At 44.3% G+C, this 17,280-nt stretch overlaps 1 protein-coding gene across 1 annotated transcript in view; it reads left to right on the top strand.

Moving 5' to 3' along the window:
* Window positions 1–17,280, top strand: part of LOC311238245 (protein AF-10-like) — a 140,605-nt gene that overhangs the window by 94,922 nt on the left and 28,403 nt on the right. The window contains exons 8-10 of the mRNA XM_084326271.1: window positions 3,224–3,608; window positions 7,894–8,115; window positions 13,589–14,074. Coding sequence (XP_084182397.1) covers window positions 3,224–3,608; window positions 7,894–8,115; window positions 13,589–14,074 — 1,093 coding nt within the window. The remainder of the gene's footprint in view (window positions 1–3,223; window positions 3,609–7,893; window positions 8,116–13,588; window positions 14,075–17,280) is intronic.

Here is a 17,280-nt window from a genome sequence, read left to right as displayed (position 1 = left end):
TTCTAACGACAAGAGGACCTTATTGTAGTTAGCAGTGATGAACCTGAGACAGTTATCAGTAGGTATGCACCGAATATTCGGCCACCGAAAATTATCGGCCGAAAATGGTTAAAAAGGGCGCTTTCGGCCGAAAGTGTTTTATCACCGAAAATATATCACCGAATGTCAAATAACAGGGTTACGTTCGTAACCTAACGTGTTGTTGTGATGACGTAATCAAAACACGGCTACAGACATAGCATGCACAACGTGTAACGTGAGCAGCTTGGCAGCTCTTCCTGCGTTCTACAGCCTGTGATAACTCCTCTTGTCTTGGGAGTCGCGCTGTTTCTATGTAAACTCCGCAAGCAACGCATCCAATAAATGCCTCTTTAACATGCTTTATATCCTTGCCATTACTATATGCCCGTCACGGTTAAAAACCTTTTTAACTAGCGTTAGCGTTAAGCTAGCTAACAACGCTTCCATTCCTCTTTCACTAGTCTCTCTTAAGCTACATCATCCCCCGTTAAGAGTCACGGGAGATGTAGAAAATACACAAAAAAACAGTCCTTCCATGTAGGCTAGAACGCCGTGAATTATGACTCAGTAACCACTACAGTAACATCATTAAGTCTGCTATAAGCTATTCTCCCTCGTGTGTGTGTGTGTGTCTCTTTATGCAGATCTTTATGCAGTTTTAAAGCACCTTGGCTTTTTTCTGAATGCACTTTGTTGTAGTTATCCTACAGAGAAAAGAAAATGCACTTGACTTTAATGCACATTTTGTTGTATGCAAAGAGAACATTTTTAAATTGTACAATCTTTCAGCAGTCAGTCTGGAATTAATGTATGCATCCAAAAGTGCTGAATAAATGTTTTATGGGCCCATAATAGTGATTATTAATATTATTTAAGTTAAGTTTAGCCATAATTGGGTAGCTGAAAAAATAAATACATTATATATATATTTATATTAATAATTTTCTGCCTTTCGGCATTCGATTTTCGGCCAACTGTTTCCTATTTTCGGTATTCGGTTTCGGCCAAGAATTTCCCATTCGGTGCATCCCTAGTTATCAGTGATGGTGTAGCAGTCACCTGTAATGAACCTGAGACAGTTATCAGTGATGGTGTAGCAGTCACCTATAATGAACCTGAGACAGTTATATCAGTGATGGTGTAGCAGTCACCTATAATGAGGCAGGGCTGTACACTGCGACGAGATGGTCGCAAATTGCGCCCTAATTTAGTCTGTGCGAGTTTAAAATAATATCTGGGAGCAAGCTTGCGAGTACTGATTTCAACCCTTCATTCGCATTTCACTCCTAAATTAATCCATACAAATTGGATACAAAAGGCATGTAGATTTATAATATTTTAACTTAAAACTAGGCTACTTTTGCGTATACAGTCATTATATTCCAAATAAAATAAGTCCCGAGACGAGACTCCGTGCTGCTCCCAACGAATCCCAATAGTATGCAACTGCAGAGCCGCAGAGCAGGGGCGCTTTCAGGTCCAGTCACAGGCCCGCTCAACAGCGCCCCCCACCCAACGGCTGAATTGCCAATGGCTGAATTGGAGTATTGCACTGTGCAGGCACAGCGGCCCCGCTCTGCGGCTCTGCAGCTGCATGCTTTTCACAAAATCCAGCTTCCAGCTCCCGCTGCCCAGCCGTCGTTATCAGAACACTACACACATATCATAATGTTCACGGCAAACTGTAGTTGATCACCAGGTATGTTTTATTAACGTCGAATAATTCATATAAGAAAAACGATAGGGAAATCTCTTCCCTTTCTCCACTGGTTAAAAATGCCAGGAACTGAAATTGAAACTTGCTGTGCGCCGCAGTGATATGTGTTTATTATGAAATGACAATTGCGTGTTGACACGCCCACTGCGCGAAGCTTCCAAATTACTTTTTCCAGTTTGCACATATCTATTATCTATGACTAATTCTATCTATTTTTAGGGGCAAATGCAGTGAAATAGTCGCGCTGTGGTTACATGACGTCATTGCTATTTTAGAGCTGCTCTACCGGTTACAAGGTATAGTCAAAAGGTGGATAGAAAACACAGTACTGTGTAAAAGTCTTAAGGCACCCAAGAGTTTTTATATAAATTGTCTTAGATGTAAATAATTTTTTATTGTCATTAGTGTCAGTAGACTACTCTTAGTACATTTTCATTAAATTATTTTTTAAAGCATCTTCATGGTTTAATAATGCAAACATATGTTGCAGGGACTTATTATAATCATCATTGGCGTGACTGTATGCATCAAAGGGTTAAATCAAGCATTTTTAAGTGCTTTAGAGGAAATAATGAATGAATGTAATGAACCTGAGACAGTTATCAGTGATGGTGTAACAGTCACCTGTAATGAACCTGAGACAGTTATCAGTGATGGTGTAACAGTCACCTGTAATGAATCTGAGACAGTTATCAGTGATGGTGTAGCAGTCACCTGTAATGAACCTGAGACAGTTATCAGTGATGGTGTAACAGTCACCTGTAATGAACCTGAGACAGTTATCAGTGATGGTGTAGCAGTCACCTGTAATGAACCTGAGACAGTTATCAGTGATGGTGTAACAGTCACCTGTAATGAACCTGAGACAGTTATCAGTGATGGTGTAGCAGTCACCTGTAATGAACCTGAGACAGTTATCAGTGATGGTGTAGCAGTCACCTGTAATGAACCTGAGACAGTAGGCCTACCAGTAAATTATATGACCCGTTCTTGATTGTCAAGAAAAATGTGTGGAAATGTCCTGGAAAGTTATTTCTGAAAAAGAGTGGGAAACCTGGTGCGAATATTACATTTATGTCTCCTAAGTGACCGATGCTCTGAGGGAGCTGGACACATCTCGCAAAACCAAATAAACGTCAAATTCAGTGTCAGTGACGCACACACACACTAACCCCCATGTTTTATACTTCCTTCTCTCTCCTCTTTCCTCCTCTCTCCTGCTCTTCTCTCCTCCTCTCTCCTCCTCTCTCCTGCTCTTCTCTCCTCCTCTCTCCTCCTCTCTCCTGCTCTTCTCTCTTCCTCTCCTTCTCCTCTCTTCCTCCTCTCATCTCCTCCTCTCCTCATCTCCTCTCCTCTCTCCTGCTCTTCTCTCCTCCTCTCTCCTCCTCCTCTCTCCTCCCCCTCTCCTTCTCCTCTCTTCCTCCTCTCTTCCTCCTCATCTCCTCTCCTCTCTCCTCCTCATCTCCTCTCTCTCCTCTCCTCCAGAGTTACAACAGCACTGGCTCAGTGGGCGGGGTCCCCTCCTTGCCCGCCTCCTCTCAGAAGCGATTGGACGACGGCGCCGCTAGCCGCTTCACCAACGCCAACTTCCAGGAGGTGTCGTCGACGGGCCACTCCGCGGTGGGGGGCGTTGGCCCCGGCCCCAAGGACGGCCCCCCGGCGGACGGGCCGAAGGTTGTGGCTGAGGTGACGGCGGTGGTGGCGGCAGTGACGGCGGCGAAGAACAAGAAGAACAGCGGGCCGCACACCATGGCTCAGAGGTGCGGACGCAAGACCCTCACGCCCTCGGGGAAGCCCCTCCCCTCCGCCGTGGTCACCATGGCAGCGTCCTCCACGGCCGCCTCCGCCTCCACCGGGCCGTTCCATCAAGGTGAGACGACCTGTGTGTGTGTGTGTGAGAGTAGTTTAAGTGTGTGTGTGTGAGAGAGAGTAGTTGAAGTGAGGTGAGCGTGTGTGTGTGAGAGAGAGATAGTTGAAGTGTGTGTGTGAGAGGGAGTAGTTGCTGTTTGTGTGTGTGAGAGGGAGTAGTTGAAGTGTGTGTGTGATGGAGGAGTTGCTGCAGTGTGTGTGTGAGGGAGTAGTTGCAGTGTGTGTGTGTGAGGGAGTAGTTGCAGTGTGTGTGTGTGAGGGAGTAGTTGCAGTGTGTGTGTGTGTGATGGAGGAGTTGCTGCAGTGTAGTGTTGTCAAAAATATCGAAAAATCGATACATATCGATTCTGAATATTTAAAAACGGTTTCAATACTCATTTCCCGAAATATCGATACTTTCTGCAGTATCGATACCAGCTGGCTTGCTCGCAGTGTTCTACCGCAAGTTGTTAACAGACAGACGCACGCTGTTGCAGAGCACGCTTGCCCCTCCTCCTCCTCCGCTGCAGCCCTCCCCCTCGCAGACCTGTCTTCAGTTTGTAAACAAAGATTTTAGCTTCGAAGATGGCTAGTGCAGACTCCGCAACTTGTGCTTGTGGATAAAGAAAACAGCAGAAGTGCTGTTTGGAATTACTTCGGGTTTGAAGTAAACGACGAAGGAAAAGCTAAAGCCCATTTGCAAGCGTTGTTACAGAGCAGTGCCAACGATACAGCTATTGGCTAACGTTAGCTAGTCGTTCCTCCGTTAGCTTATGCTAGCTAGCTGGCCACCTTTATAATTACTTCATGGAAAACGGAGTAACGTTAAGTCGAGTTCATTCATACTACACTAGTACACGTATGAACTCGACATAACGATACCCCGTTTCCATGAAGTGTTTAATTAGCAGCAATCTTGTTGAAAATGTAACGCTAATAAATGCTCCGAGTATAGCTCCGGAGAAATATCTCTCTCTCTCGCTCTCTCCCTCTCTCTCGCTCTCTCTCTCTCGCCGTCATGAAAATTGTTGTAGTTGTTTTAACCAAATAAAAAGCAGCAGCACTATTGCATAACTGAGTCATGTTTTTCTATGTATTTCTTTCTTTAGGGGAGTTTGTTTCACAGTTTTAACATGATGTTTTATAGATGGCTAGGTTAAACAGGTTTTTGTTTTTAAGAGTGGTTTGATTTAGATTAGATAATTTAGTTATTTTTAAATGTTTGATCTAAAGATAAACAAAGGGTTTTAAAAGTGTTATATTTATTTTTTCTTATAGTACCAGAGAGAAGCTGAGGAGAATCAACCAGCAACAAAAACAAAATTTGTTAAAAAAAATATATATACATATATATTTTTATTTTTTATTTTTTTTGGTATCGAAAATGGTATTGAATATCGATACTTTTCAAGGTATCGTATCGAGGTCGAAATTCCAGTATCGTGACAACACTACTGCAGTGTGTGTGTGTGAGGGAGTAGTTGCAGTGTGTGTGTGTGAGAGAGTAGTTGCAGTGTGTGTGTGTGTGTGATGGAGGAGTTGCTGCAGTGTGTGTGTGTGTGTGTGTGTGGGAGTTGTTGCAGTGTGTGTGTGTGTGTTTGTGAGGGAGTAGTTGCAGTGTGTGTGAGGGAGTAGTTGCAGTGTGTGTGAGGGAGTAGTTGCAGTATGTGTGAGGGAGTAGTTGCAGTGTGTGTGAGGGAGTAGTTGCAGTGTGTGTGAGGGAGTAGTTGCAGTATGTGTGAGGGAGTAGTTGCAGTGTGTGTGAGGGAGTAGTTGCAGTGTGTGTGAGGGAGTAGTTGCAGTGTGTGTGTTTGTGAGGGAGTAGTTGCAGTGTGTGTTTGTGAGGGAGTAGTTGCAGTGTGTGTGTGAGGGAGTAGTTGCAGTGTGTGTGTGAAGGAGTAGTTGCTGTGTGTGTGTTGTGAGGGAGTAGTTGCTGTGTGTGTGTGTGTGTTGTGAGGGAGTAGTTGCTGTGTGTGTGTGAAGGAGTAGTTGCAGTGTCAGTGTGTGTGAAGGAGTAGTTGCTGTGTGTGTGTTGTGAGGGAGTAGTTGCTGTGTGTGTGTGTGTGTGTGTGTGTGTTGTGAGGGAGTAGTTGCTGTGTGTGTTTGTGAGGGAGTAGTTGCTGTGTGTGTGAGGGAGTACATTTACATTTAGTCATTTAGCTGACGCTTTTATCCAAAGCGACTTACAAGTTCTGTAGTTAGTTGAAGTGAGTGTGTGTGTGTGTGTGAGGGAGTAGTTGAAGTGAGTATGTGTCTGTGTTAGGGGTGTAACGGTACACAGAAGCCACGGTTCGGTACGCACCTCGGTTATTGCGGTCACGGTTCGGTACGATTTTCGGTACAACAGGAAAAAAATATTTATAATTATTATTATATATTTATTATAATAATGATTATTATTAAATATAATATTCTATAGGCTTGCCGTAGTAGTCGGTGATACTGGTGTAATTCTGTGTTCAGGCATCCAAGAGTAAATTAATTGCCTACTGCACCTTTAACAACAACTTAGTTTCAGTTTCACTTATAGAGAGGATTTAACTTCACGTGAAGCCGAGACTGAAGAAGACTAGAGAACAGATGACATGTTACACAACAATGGCAGAGGATTATCAATATTTTGGATAAAAACACAGTAGCAGGCAGCAGCAACTGGAGAGGAGCTCAGATGATCTAGTCGTATGTTGTGCTTTTATTTTTTGTGAGACTCCGCGGTCCGCTGGAAAAGGTTGGCGTGTGTGTTCGCACGCGTGTGTGTCTTTTGGTTAACATTATTGGGCGAACAAGAAAACTAAAGAAAACTGCAAAATTGTAATGACCCTGCTGTGTTAAACATTTAATTAATTCATCATGGTTTTGTTTTAGGGACAAATGGGCTGTAGTAAACAGGAGAGGAGGAGGGGAGAGCCGAGTGCAGAGTGTCAGTGCGCGCTGTTGTTAATTCTGTCCGCTTGTCATCCGAGACGGATTCGGCGTATGGCTGCACGACGTACCACACCGTGACAGCTGTACCGTAAATTTGCAGGACGAATACACGTACCGTTACACCCCTAGTCTGTGTCTGTGTTAGCGATGCACGATATATCGGCCGATATGGCAGTTTTTTTTACACATCGGTATCGGTCCGATATCAAGATGGGGCCGATATGGGCCGATATAAATTATTTTTATCTTTTTTTTATCTTTTTTTTAAACATGTTTTTGGTCTTAAATAGTTTAAAAATATCAGTCATTTCTGAAAATAAGTCACAAAAGTAAAAAAAATTATGCGTTTGGAAAATCGCTCTTTATTTGATTATCATAAAAAAGTGTTTTCTATACAGAGATATCGACATCGGTAAATATCGGTATCGGCCAGAACAGCAATATTAATATCGGTTATCGGTATCGGCCACAAGTTTCACATCGGTGCATCACTAGTCTGTGTGTATGTGTGTGTGTGTGTGTGTGTGAGGGAGTAGTTGAAGTGAGTGTGTGATGTATGTGACAGTGGTTGGATACAGTCCAGATAGCACAGCAGGGCGTGTGGTCGTGATAACGCCCTCGTCTCCTCGACTGGCCTCTGGCTCCTGTAATCTGGTCCCCTGCCTTGGGGACGAACTACACACACACACACACACACACACCACACACCACACACCACACACCACACACCACACACACACACACACACACACACTGTAGGGAGGTCAGGACTGGAGAGGGAGTCTGCACTCAGACTGAGCCCCATATGTCTTGTGCTATCAGGACCCTGAGGCCTCTTTCTGTGTGTGTGTTTGAGGTATTGTGGTGACATGCGAGTGTGTGCGCGTGCGCATGTAAAATACATTGTGTAAGTGTGAAATGCATTATGTGTGTGTGTGTGTGTGTGTGCTAGGCTCTATCCCAGTCACATGATTAGACAGACCGACAGAGAGAGAAAGAGACGGACAGAGAGAAAGAGACTGACAGAGAGAATGAGACAGACAGACAGACGGACAGGTGATAAGGTGGTTATTTTAGTTATCTGTCCCTGCCAGCTATGTTGATGGAAAGACCGTTGGCATGGAAACTCTCCCATCGCTAATCTCTCTTTCTCCTTTTTCCTCTCCCCTTCTCTCACTTTCTCTATCTCTCCTCCCTTCTCTCTCTCTCCCTCTCTCCTCCATCTCTTTCTCTCCCCTCCCTCCCTCTTTCCTCCCTCTCTTTCTCTCCCCTCCCTCCCTGTCTTTCTCTCCCCTCCCTCCCTCTCTCCTCCTTCTTTCTCTGTCTCCTCTCTCTCCTCCCTCTCTCCTCCCTCTGTCTCCTCCCTCTCTCCCCCTTCCCAGGCCTCCTCTTGACCAGTGCCAGCAAGACATCCTCCACTCCTTCCTCCTCTGACTTCCTGAGCTTCACTGATTCGTCGTTGCGTCCAGGGGGCGGGACCACCTTCTCCTCCCCACCCTCCTTCGGCAGCTGCCTGGTGAAGCCGGGCTCGGACGGGGGCGGAGCCTCTGAGGGGACCGCCACACTGTTTGGCTCTCTGATGTCGGCCAGCACGCCACCCGGAGGTAGCTTTACATATCTGTCTTGAGCCCCGCCCTCTTTTCCCGAGCCTCCAATCAGAACCGTTGCTTCCCTTGAGGGAAAAGATATGCAAATTATATTATATTTGAATCTTTGGTTTAGATACTCTTCAACTTGTACAATAATTCATATTTTAAGTCTCCTGCTACAGACACCCCTCTGTTTATAGAATATAGGACCAATATTCTAATGCTTCATATACTATAATAACACATGAAGTAAAGTATTACCGCACATTGTATTATACAATTATATTCTATTCCTTCTATTTTCAGGGTATCTGCAGGGTATTAAAAAGTCTTAAAGTATTCAATTCATAATTCACAATTTAAAGGAAAACTCCAACATTTTGGGAAATTAGCTTATTTAACATCTTCCCTGGAGTTAGACAAGAAGATACATACCTTTTTTGTCTCTGTGCGTGCATTTAGCTTAGGGAACAGTCGCTCCGTTAGCGTAGCTTAGCTTCATCACTGGAAGTGGGGGGTTTTCAGAGCCTGACGTTCCCTACAGTGCCCTACAGTTACTAAATACACTCCAAATACAACTCTAAAACGTTCCTGTAAACATGTTGTGACCTGTGTATTTACCACGTGGAGAAATAAAAAATAATTGAATTCGACAATTACGTTTTCTAAGCAGATATACTCTGAACTTTTTTTTGCCGAACTACTCCTCTCTGAGCGCAGTCAGTGATTGCTACGTGGAAACCGTGTTTGTTTACATTCTCATTCATTCAAAGGATCCGAACCGATTGAAGTTTATGGATACCATGACTTAAAATCCTCTTACCTTGACGATTAAAAGCCTCCCCAATTTAGAAAACAGTAATCCAATGGCTGGTATTGATAATATACTACTAACTACTGCACGCTCGGAGCTAACCGGAGCTAACACTAAAGCTAATATAATGACTTCCTTTCTGGGGGGTTTCAAAATAAAAGAGCGACGTCTATAGCCGCGGAATACGTTTATTTTGTACATTATCTAACGTTAACACAAACCTAAACTAACTTTAGGTTAGTTGTAACGTTAGTTTAGGTTCGTGTTAATGTTAGATAATGTACAAAATAAACGTATTCCGCTGCTATAGACGTCTCTCTTTTATTTTGAAACCCCCCAGAAAGGAAGTCATTATATTAGCTTTAGTGTTAGCTCCGGTTAGCTCCGAGCGTGCAATAGTTAGTAGTATATTATCAATACCAGCCATTGGATTACTGTTTTCTAAATTGGGGAGGCTTTTAATCGTCAAGGTAAGAGGATTTTAAGTCATGGTATCCATAAACTTCAATCGGTTCGGATCCTTTGAATGAATGAGAATGTAAACAAACACGGCTTCCATGTAGAAATCACTGACTGCGCTCAGAGAGGAGTCGTTCGGCAAAAAATTGTTCAGAGTATATCTGCTTAGAAAACGTAATTGTCGAATTCAATTATTTTTTATTTCTCCATGTGGTAAATACACAGGTCACAACATGTTTACAGGAACGTTTTGGAGTGTATTTGGTGACTGTAGGGCACTGTAGGGAACATCAGGCTCTAAAACCCCCCCACTTCCAGTGATGAAGCTAAGCTACGCTAATGGAGCGACTGTTCCCTAAGCTAAATGCACGCACAGAGACAAAAAAGGTATGCATCTTCTTGTCTAACTCCAGGGAAGATGTTAAATAAGCTAATTTCCCAAAATGTTGGAGTTTTCCTTTAACACTATGACGACCGGAGCCCCGCGGCAATTTAGGCTTCAGAGGACAGAGGATTGTAAACAAACCGATGTACTTTCTAAGAGCTTTATATATCATTTATAGTATTGCTATCTGTCCATTCTCATTGTCACTTGAGTGCATAAACCGTGCCTTCATAATGGCTTAAAGAAAATAAAAATCCATCAGTTGGTTGTCATTTTATAGCGTCGTGAATATAAGGTATATCGCGCTTTTCGTCTAGGCTTTTCTGCAGGAGGCTGCAAAAAAGGCTAAACATGGGCGCCGTTATATCAAACGCCATTTCTGCTGTATATATATACGAATGAAATAAAACAAACTGCGTAGCATCCGGACTATTACAGAGCATCTATGGATGAAATGGGGGCGGCGGGGAACGCCGATCAGTATTATGGATTAGCAATAGAGTGTGCGTTCCGGTAGCCAATGTCAGTAGTCTATCACGTTAGGTTATAAAACAATGTCCAATCCAGCTGTAATTTGGGGTAATATTATCCTACCGTCAGGCCATGTGATCGCCGGCAGCATTTCCTCACCAGTCATCGGATTCTGGTAGATCGATATGCACATTGGCTAATCATAAATCCCATTATTCCACGCTGAAAAAAACGTTCGGCAAGCTGATCAAAGATGGAGGGGCTTCGTTTGGAATCAAGGCTCTATGATCCACCCACAGGACTGTAAAAGCATTTTTTCTTTTTTATCCCATCAATGATACTGCAGTGGAGCGATGGTGCCCCTAAGCGGATCTGGCCGGTACTGCATGTTTCGAAAATCAAATGTGGAAAGATCCTGCTAGTGGATCGGGTACCTAATAAGCGTTATAAATATGGAATAAAACAATAACAACTCGTCACGAGTATACTCGTGGCTCTGGACCACAACGCATGGAATCAAAACATGTATATACTCGTGAACGGACGCCATAGTGTTAAGGCCTTAACCACTTAAGCCCGGTACAGGGCCGAGATTCATACACCATAAATCAATCAATACAGAATGTATGAATTAATGTTGCGTTTGCGGTCAAAGTGTATATTTTCAGCACTACGTTTGTTTACCAATGATTCTAAGTGTTATTAGTGAAATATGAGTTTATAGAAATCTCAGCGCATCGAGTCGGAAAAAGGCGCATATTGACGCGAGGACACGGCGCAACCTAACTTGAGTGTAGTCTTTTCAGAGAAGAGACCCAGGGCTTTCGATGGGCTTTAGAATTTCATAAAACTACACTTCCCAGCTCACGCCAGCCCCTGTCAATCATTTGACTTCTAGCTTTTTTTCTCTTTATTTTTGCGATCATATCTCACGGGTGGAACAAACCTGTCCTGTCAGGGGAGCCTGGTGGCACTAAATCCAGATTGAACTCTGCCATTGGAAAGAAGATTTGGCCCCATCCATAGATGTGTGACTTAGCATGTGTCCGGATTGCGTTTCATTTGGGACGTGGGAGGGGCTGCCGCTTGCTTGCGCGTGGGGGCGGGGGGTCGCGGCCAATCAGAGAAAAGCCGAACACAAGTTGGTTGCCTTTAATATTCACGCGTCCGGATTGGCAAAATTCAGTACTGTATCTACAAAACCTCCTGTAAATCATCTGCCCTTTATTCATTTGCTTAGATTTGTTTTACACATGATCTCAAGAAGGTGCTGAATGAGCTCAGTGGCTATTTTTGTCTGGCCAATTTTAGCATGGTGTTATTCACGTCAAAGATGAAAAAAGAAAATTGATATTCTCCTTTGGTTCATTACAATTTACTTAAAATTATTATTAACTTTTTGCACTCAAGTTTAACACTGTTTAACGAACAATCTTACCCTTAACTGCCAGAGTTGTACCCTTCCTTCCTGCTAACTTGTAAGTCGCTTTGGGTAAAAGCGTCCAATCTTTCGCCGTCGACTAAAGACTCACTTCTTCAACCATTATCTGAAATAATAATAATAAAAAAAAATATATATCTAACCCTAACTAACCTTACTGTCATGCACTTGTCCTAATAAACTAACCTACACTGTAACACGCAACACTTTGATGAATATTGTTACTCAGCTGATAGAGTTGTACCCTTCCTGATGACCTGTCGTACAGAACTTGTAAGTCGCTTTGGATAAAAGCGTCGGCTAAATGTAAATGTAAAAGCGTTACCCAAATGTAACGTTAGTTCGTGTGTGTGTGTGTCGTGGGCCAACTACAGTACCGCAAAAAACGACATCGAGTGCACGTGACACACACACACGAACTAACGTAATTTTTTTTTATACATTTTTTAACAGAGTGCCAACGACGAGAAATCTCGTTATTTAATCGTTATTGCTTTTATTAGCGATATCCATTCATTTTTCATCAATCCAGCCTCACGTTATCATTGGGACTGGCTCTGACTTCGAAAAGGGCAAATACCGTCCCATATCGTCTCCCGGATGGTATTTCACCCATTGGATTGGACTCAATGGAAATGCATGGGGGGGGAAAAACCCGGATTACACATTTTACTTCACATGTAACCCGAGACTACTGCATTCATTGGGGACCCTCAGAGCAGCGTGGAATATGTGTTTTCGAGTACATAACGTTGGATCAATAAACGTGATCGATATTTGGAATGGCGATCAGGAATTGGAATAATCTTTTTGCAGAACATCTGATGTGAGGTAAGGAATCTATTTTACCAGTCTTGGGGTAATCGGATGTTTTTTTCACATATTTCACAACGTGTCCCCTATGCGTGTAGTCTTTTACCAACGCACTTGCAGTTTTCCGCGATCTGATTGGCCACTGACGTTTCTCTCAGCGCCAATTGCGTAACGCCTAGTTCTATCACTGGTTAAGCTTGGCGACTCTTTCGAAGTTGGTTAAGGTTAGAGTTTGTCTTAGAGCAGGGCGATAGACCACCAGCCCTGATTCCAAACTCTAACCTTAACCAACTTCGAAAGAGTCGCCAAGCTTAACCAGTGATAGAACTAGGCGTTAGCTAGCTAGCAGGCTGTTAGAGGCAGAACTAGGCGTAACGCGATTGGCGCTGAGAGAAACGTCAGTGGCCAATCAGATCGCGGAACCCGAACGCGGAACTGCAAGTGCATTGGTAAAAGACCACATGTGTGTATGTGTGTATATGACGTTAGCGCTGACCAGGTCATAGATAATAGATTTTTCAGCCCGCTTCTCTAGCGTGCATAAGTACACATACAGTATACTATCGATAATCTAGCGTTTATTTGAAAACGATTCATAAATCAGCCGGAAAATGACAACGTGTTGTGTGTATTACACTAAAGGGCGATTCCTGTGGAATCTTTTTTTTCCTAGAAATGTCCAAAAACGGTATAAAACGGAAATGTACCGATGAAAAAAACAATCCGTTTCGTACATGTTGACTGCAAGCAAGTCATTGATAAGCGACGGGCGTATTAGACACAGCCATAATATAGAATATAGAAATAGCTCCGCGAAAATCATGAAATATTGGAAAATCTGTACCAAAAGGCTGGCATTCAAGTGATAAATCGTGCGCCCCCTGCTGGCACTCAATGTGTTAAGAACAAAATATTTTAAAGTTATTAATTTTTTTTATAATTACATGTAAAATAATTTTCAAAAATCTATATTTATCAATCATTTTGTCCCGATTTATCGATTCTTCCAAATGGCATATCGTCTCAGCCTTATCATAAAATATAAATATAAAATGTATAAAATATTCCTTCTATTCAATATGTTGTTCTTGTGTGTTTCCTGCAGTCGGTGGGAAGCTGTACGAGAACTCTCACAGCCTCCTGCCCAGTGAGCCCCCGGGCCTGACCGGTACCGCCGGCTTCAAGCGAGCCCAGCCCTCCTCCTCCGCCTCCTCGGGCCCGGGGATAGAAGGAGGCGCGGGAGGCGGCGGCATGGACGACGCGGTGAAGAAGAAGAAGAAGGGCAACTGGAGGAACCGCTTCGGACCGTGCTTCACCACCGAAGCTGAGGCCCCCGACTCCTCCGCCACCACCTGCACCTCCTCCGCCTCCCCCTCCTCCACCTCCTCGGCCTCGGTCCTCTTCGGTCTACCGGGTTCCGGCAGCTGCGGTGGAGGAGGTGCAGTGGCGGGAGGAGCAGCAGGAGGAGGAGGAGAGTGGGGGCTGGGTCTGGGAGGTATAGGAGGTGTCGGCGCCGGGATGCAGAAGTCTCCCTCGCTCCTCAGGAACGGAGGACTACAGGGTCACAGCAGCTCCTCAGCCTCTGGGACAGGTGAGGGAGACGGAGACACACACGCACACACACACACGCACACACACACACACACACACACACACACACACACACACACACACAGTCTCTCTCTATCACACACGCACACACAGTCTCTCTCTATCGCACACACACGCACACACAGTCTCTATCGCACACACGCACACAGTCTCTCTCTATCACACACACACACACAGTCTCTATCACACACACACGCAGTCTCTCTCTCACACACACACACACACACACACACACACACACACACACACACACACACACACACACACACACACACACACACACACACACACACACACAGTCTCTCTCACTCACTCACTCACACACTCACACTCACAACACATGAACGGCACACATCATCATACACACTTAGAACACAGAGACTGTAGACACATGTACACGGACATCCAGAGTAGGGCTGGGCGATAAAACGATAACGATAATTATAGCGATATATTTTAATAATCGATATCGACCTGCAACAGGGCAGTTTTAAAACCAGAGACAGTGGACAGACTTGTCTTTCTTGCCTGCAACTTAAAGTAATGGCTTTGCTTGTCCAAATGACAATACTGACCAAATTGAGATTTATTTTTTTCCATTTATTTTGTTTGCTTTCTAATTTAAAATACAGTTTGAAACCGTCTGTACACAGTAGGCTATGTGTGCTAGAAGAGCTAGTCTCCAGTCGCGAGTCACGGTGCACATGTGCGGTGGTTTGTCCACCAAAAAAGTGCCAAAAGATAGAAAAGAAACTAGCAGACGTCACCAACCCCGGAGACGCTAGGATTCGCCTGTTCGAATCCAGCTCACAGCTCCGGGGTTGTCACCAGCTTGGCTGGCCGTTCACACTAATACAATTGGCAGTATTAGAGGGTGGGAGAAGCTGGCGGGGTGGGTCCGGGTCGTTGTAAACAGCGACTCCTACAGTTCGGTCGGGGCGCCTGCTAAGCGCGGATAGGATCTAAGTGGGATAGTGTGATCCTTCCACACGCTACGCCCTCTCAGTGAGAATCCGCGCTGCCAGGTGAAAAGAAGCGGTTGATTGGCTGGACGTGTGTCGGAGGAAGCACGTGATAGCCTCCACTCTCCCAGACCGACTGTGGGGGTAAGTGCGCAGCGACCAGGAAGGGGATTGGGAATTGGCATAACGACTAACATTGGGATGGGAGAAAATCGGAGGAAAAAGGAGGGGGAAAAATATCAAAAAAAAAAATTAAAAACTAGCAGAGCCAGAACTATTCAACTCCCCTGGAGCCACAGCCAGCAGAGAAGCTTGTTTACTTTCGCTTTCAAACCAGCTGCAGCCTGAGAACTGGAGTGTGAGGGGCTGTAACACTAAAGATGGCAGCAACAACAAAGAATTGCTGCAAAATAAACATAAATCTGTTTTTATTTTTTTTTTTTTTTTTATAAATTAACACTTTGGTTGCCTAAGGTTAAATTAATGATATACCATAGATTGCCAGCGCTATTTGTCTATGGAGAAAGTCCCCTTCTTTGCAGGGCTATAACTTTTTAAATTCTATTGCTACATTGCCATTATTAGGGCCCATTCAAAGTCCTATATGTATTGTTCATTGTGTAGCAACGTTAAACTTTTTCATTCACATATTCATAGTAAAGTATGGTCTAATGTATAAGTATGTTTTCATCTCTTTCTGCAGCTTTCTCCAGAACGTGATATATAGCCCCAAATGCATTATATTGATGATGAAATACAGTTTGATGGCAATCAGCGCGATATAAAAAATTCCAACTAGACGTACTTCTAGAAGTTACTACACGTCATCTGATGTTGACCGGATGGGCGAGGGGGCGTTTATAATTCCGTGGGCAGCGTTATACCAATCATCTAATGTGGGTCAAATGTTGATAATATCAGTTATTATCGAAGACGGTAACGTTACACGCTGAAACTCACCCCAGTCTCCGCGCGCCGTTGGGCGATCATCGTCGAGTAGAAATTTTATCATTATGGGATATATTATTACCCGGTCCATCTCCAGCTTGTATAATGGTATATACGTCCAAATCATGTTGTTTATCGAGTTATTGGCAATCGATCGCTATGTAGTGTGACGAGCTAGAGTGCCGGAACCTATCCCGAGTGGCCGGAAGCAATACGGACATCTAGCACAACCTCTACTGCGCTTCCTGTTAAGCGGTTGCGCGATCGGCCACCAGATGGCGCTCCTGAACCGCCAGAGAGCTCAGTGGGTCCTGCTGGTGGATCTCAGGCCAGCGGAGGGACATTATGAATCCGATCGCAGATTTTTGAAATATTGATATAAAGACGACGTACAGCGTCCCCCGGCAACTTTAGCATGGCCAGCAAAGACGTCTAAAGACGGGTCCCGGCACCCAAAGTGTTAATAATACTTATAACGATATCGATAATTAGCGATATCGAGTGATATGATATCGTTATTGATATCGTTATCGTGATATCATTTTTGGCCCTATCGCCCAGCCCTAATCCAGAGACACACACACATGGACAACTGCAGGCGTGGCCCCGTGCAGACAGCTCTGAACAGTGGACGGGCCGTCCATCCTAGCAGAGGAACGCCTTGTATTGGTTTCAGAATCCGTCTCAGAACCGCATGAATGTCTGTGAGGCCAGCTGTTGCAGAGGCCTCTCCGCCGAGACACGCACGTCTTCCTCAGAGAAGCCTCGATAAAGACACTCAGACATATATTTCATGCGTTGTGTTGCATAAATACCGGCGCGGCATTTCGTCGGTGACAGAGGCAGCGTTTCACAGGGTCTCGGGTCTCAGACAGCCGTCCTCTGGCCCTGCGTCCAACACACAGGACTGTATCCGTGTGAACACATGTGAACAGAACCCTCCTGGAGGGCGGGAGGTCAAACGCTTTTCGTCACCAAAAAGATATGCAAGAAATGTAATCTGTGCGTACTGCTTAGTGGGAAACAAGATTTTGGACGAAAGGTTTTCAGGAATGAACACGGTACTTTATTGATTACATGCATAAATACTGGAGTTGTTTCTTGCAAGGAAGAACTGGCAAAACTGAACCATTACATGTTTTCTACATATTGATCTGTGTCAAAGACAAGATATTCCTTTATTGATCTCCTTGGGGAAATTCAGGCATCATAGCAGCATGGGGGAGGGGTTAGGTGAGGTATGGGCAGGGTAATAGTAGAAGACATAAATATAGGC

This window comes from Notolepis coatsorum (genome assembly GCF_963971535.1).
Source record: "Notolepis coatsorum genome assembly, chromosome: 12".
NCBI classification, from domain to species: Eukaryota; Metazoa; Chordata; class Actinopteri; order Aulopiformes; family Paralepididae; genus Notolepis; species Notolepis coatsorum.
Note: the sequence above shows the minus strand (reverse complement) of the source record. Positions and strands in the feature narration are given on the sequence as shown.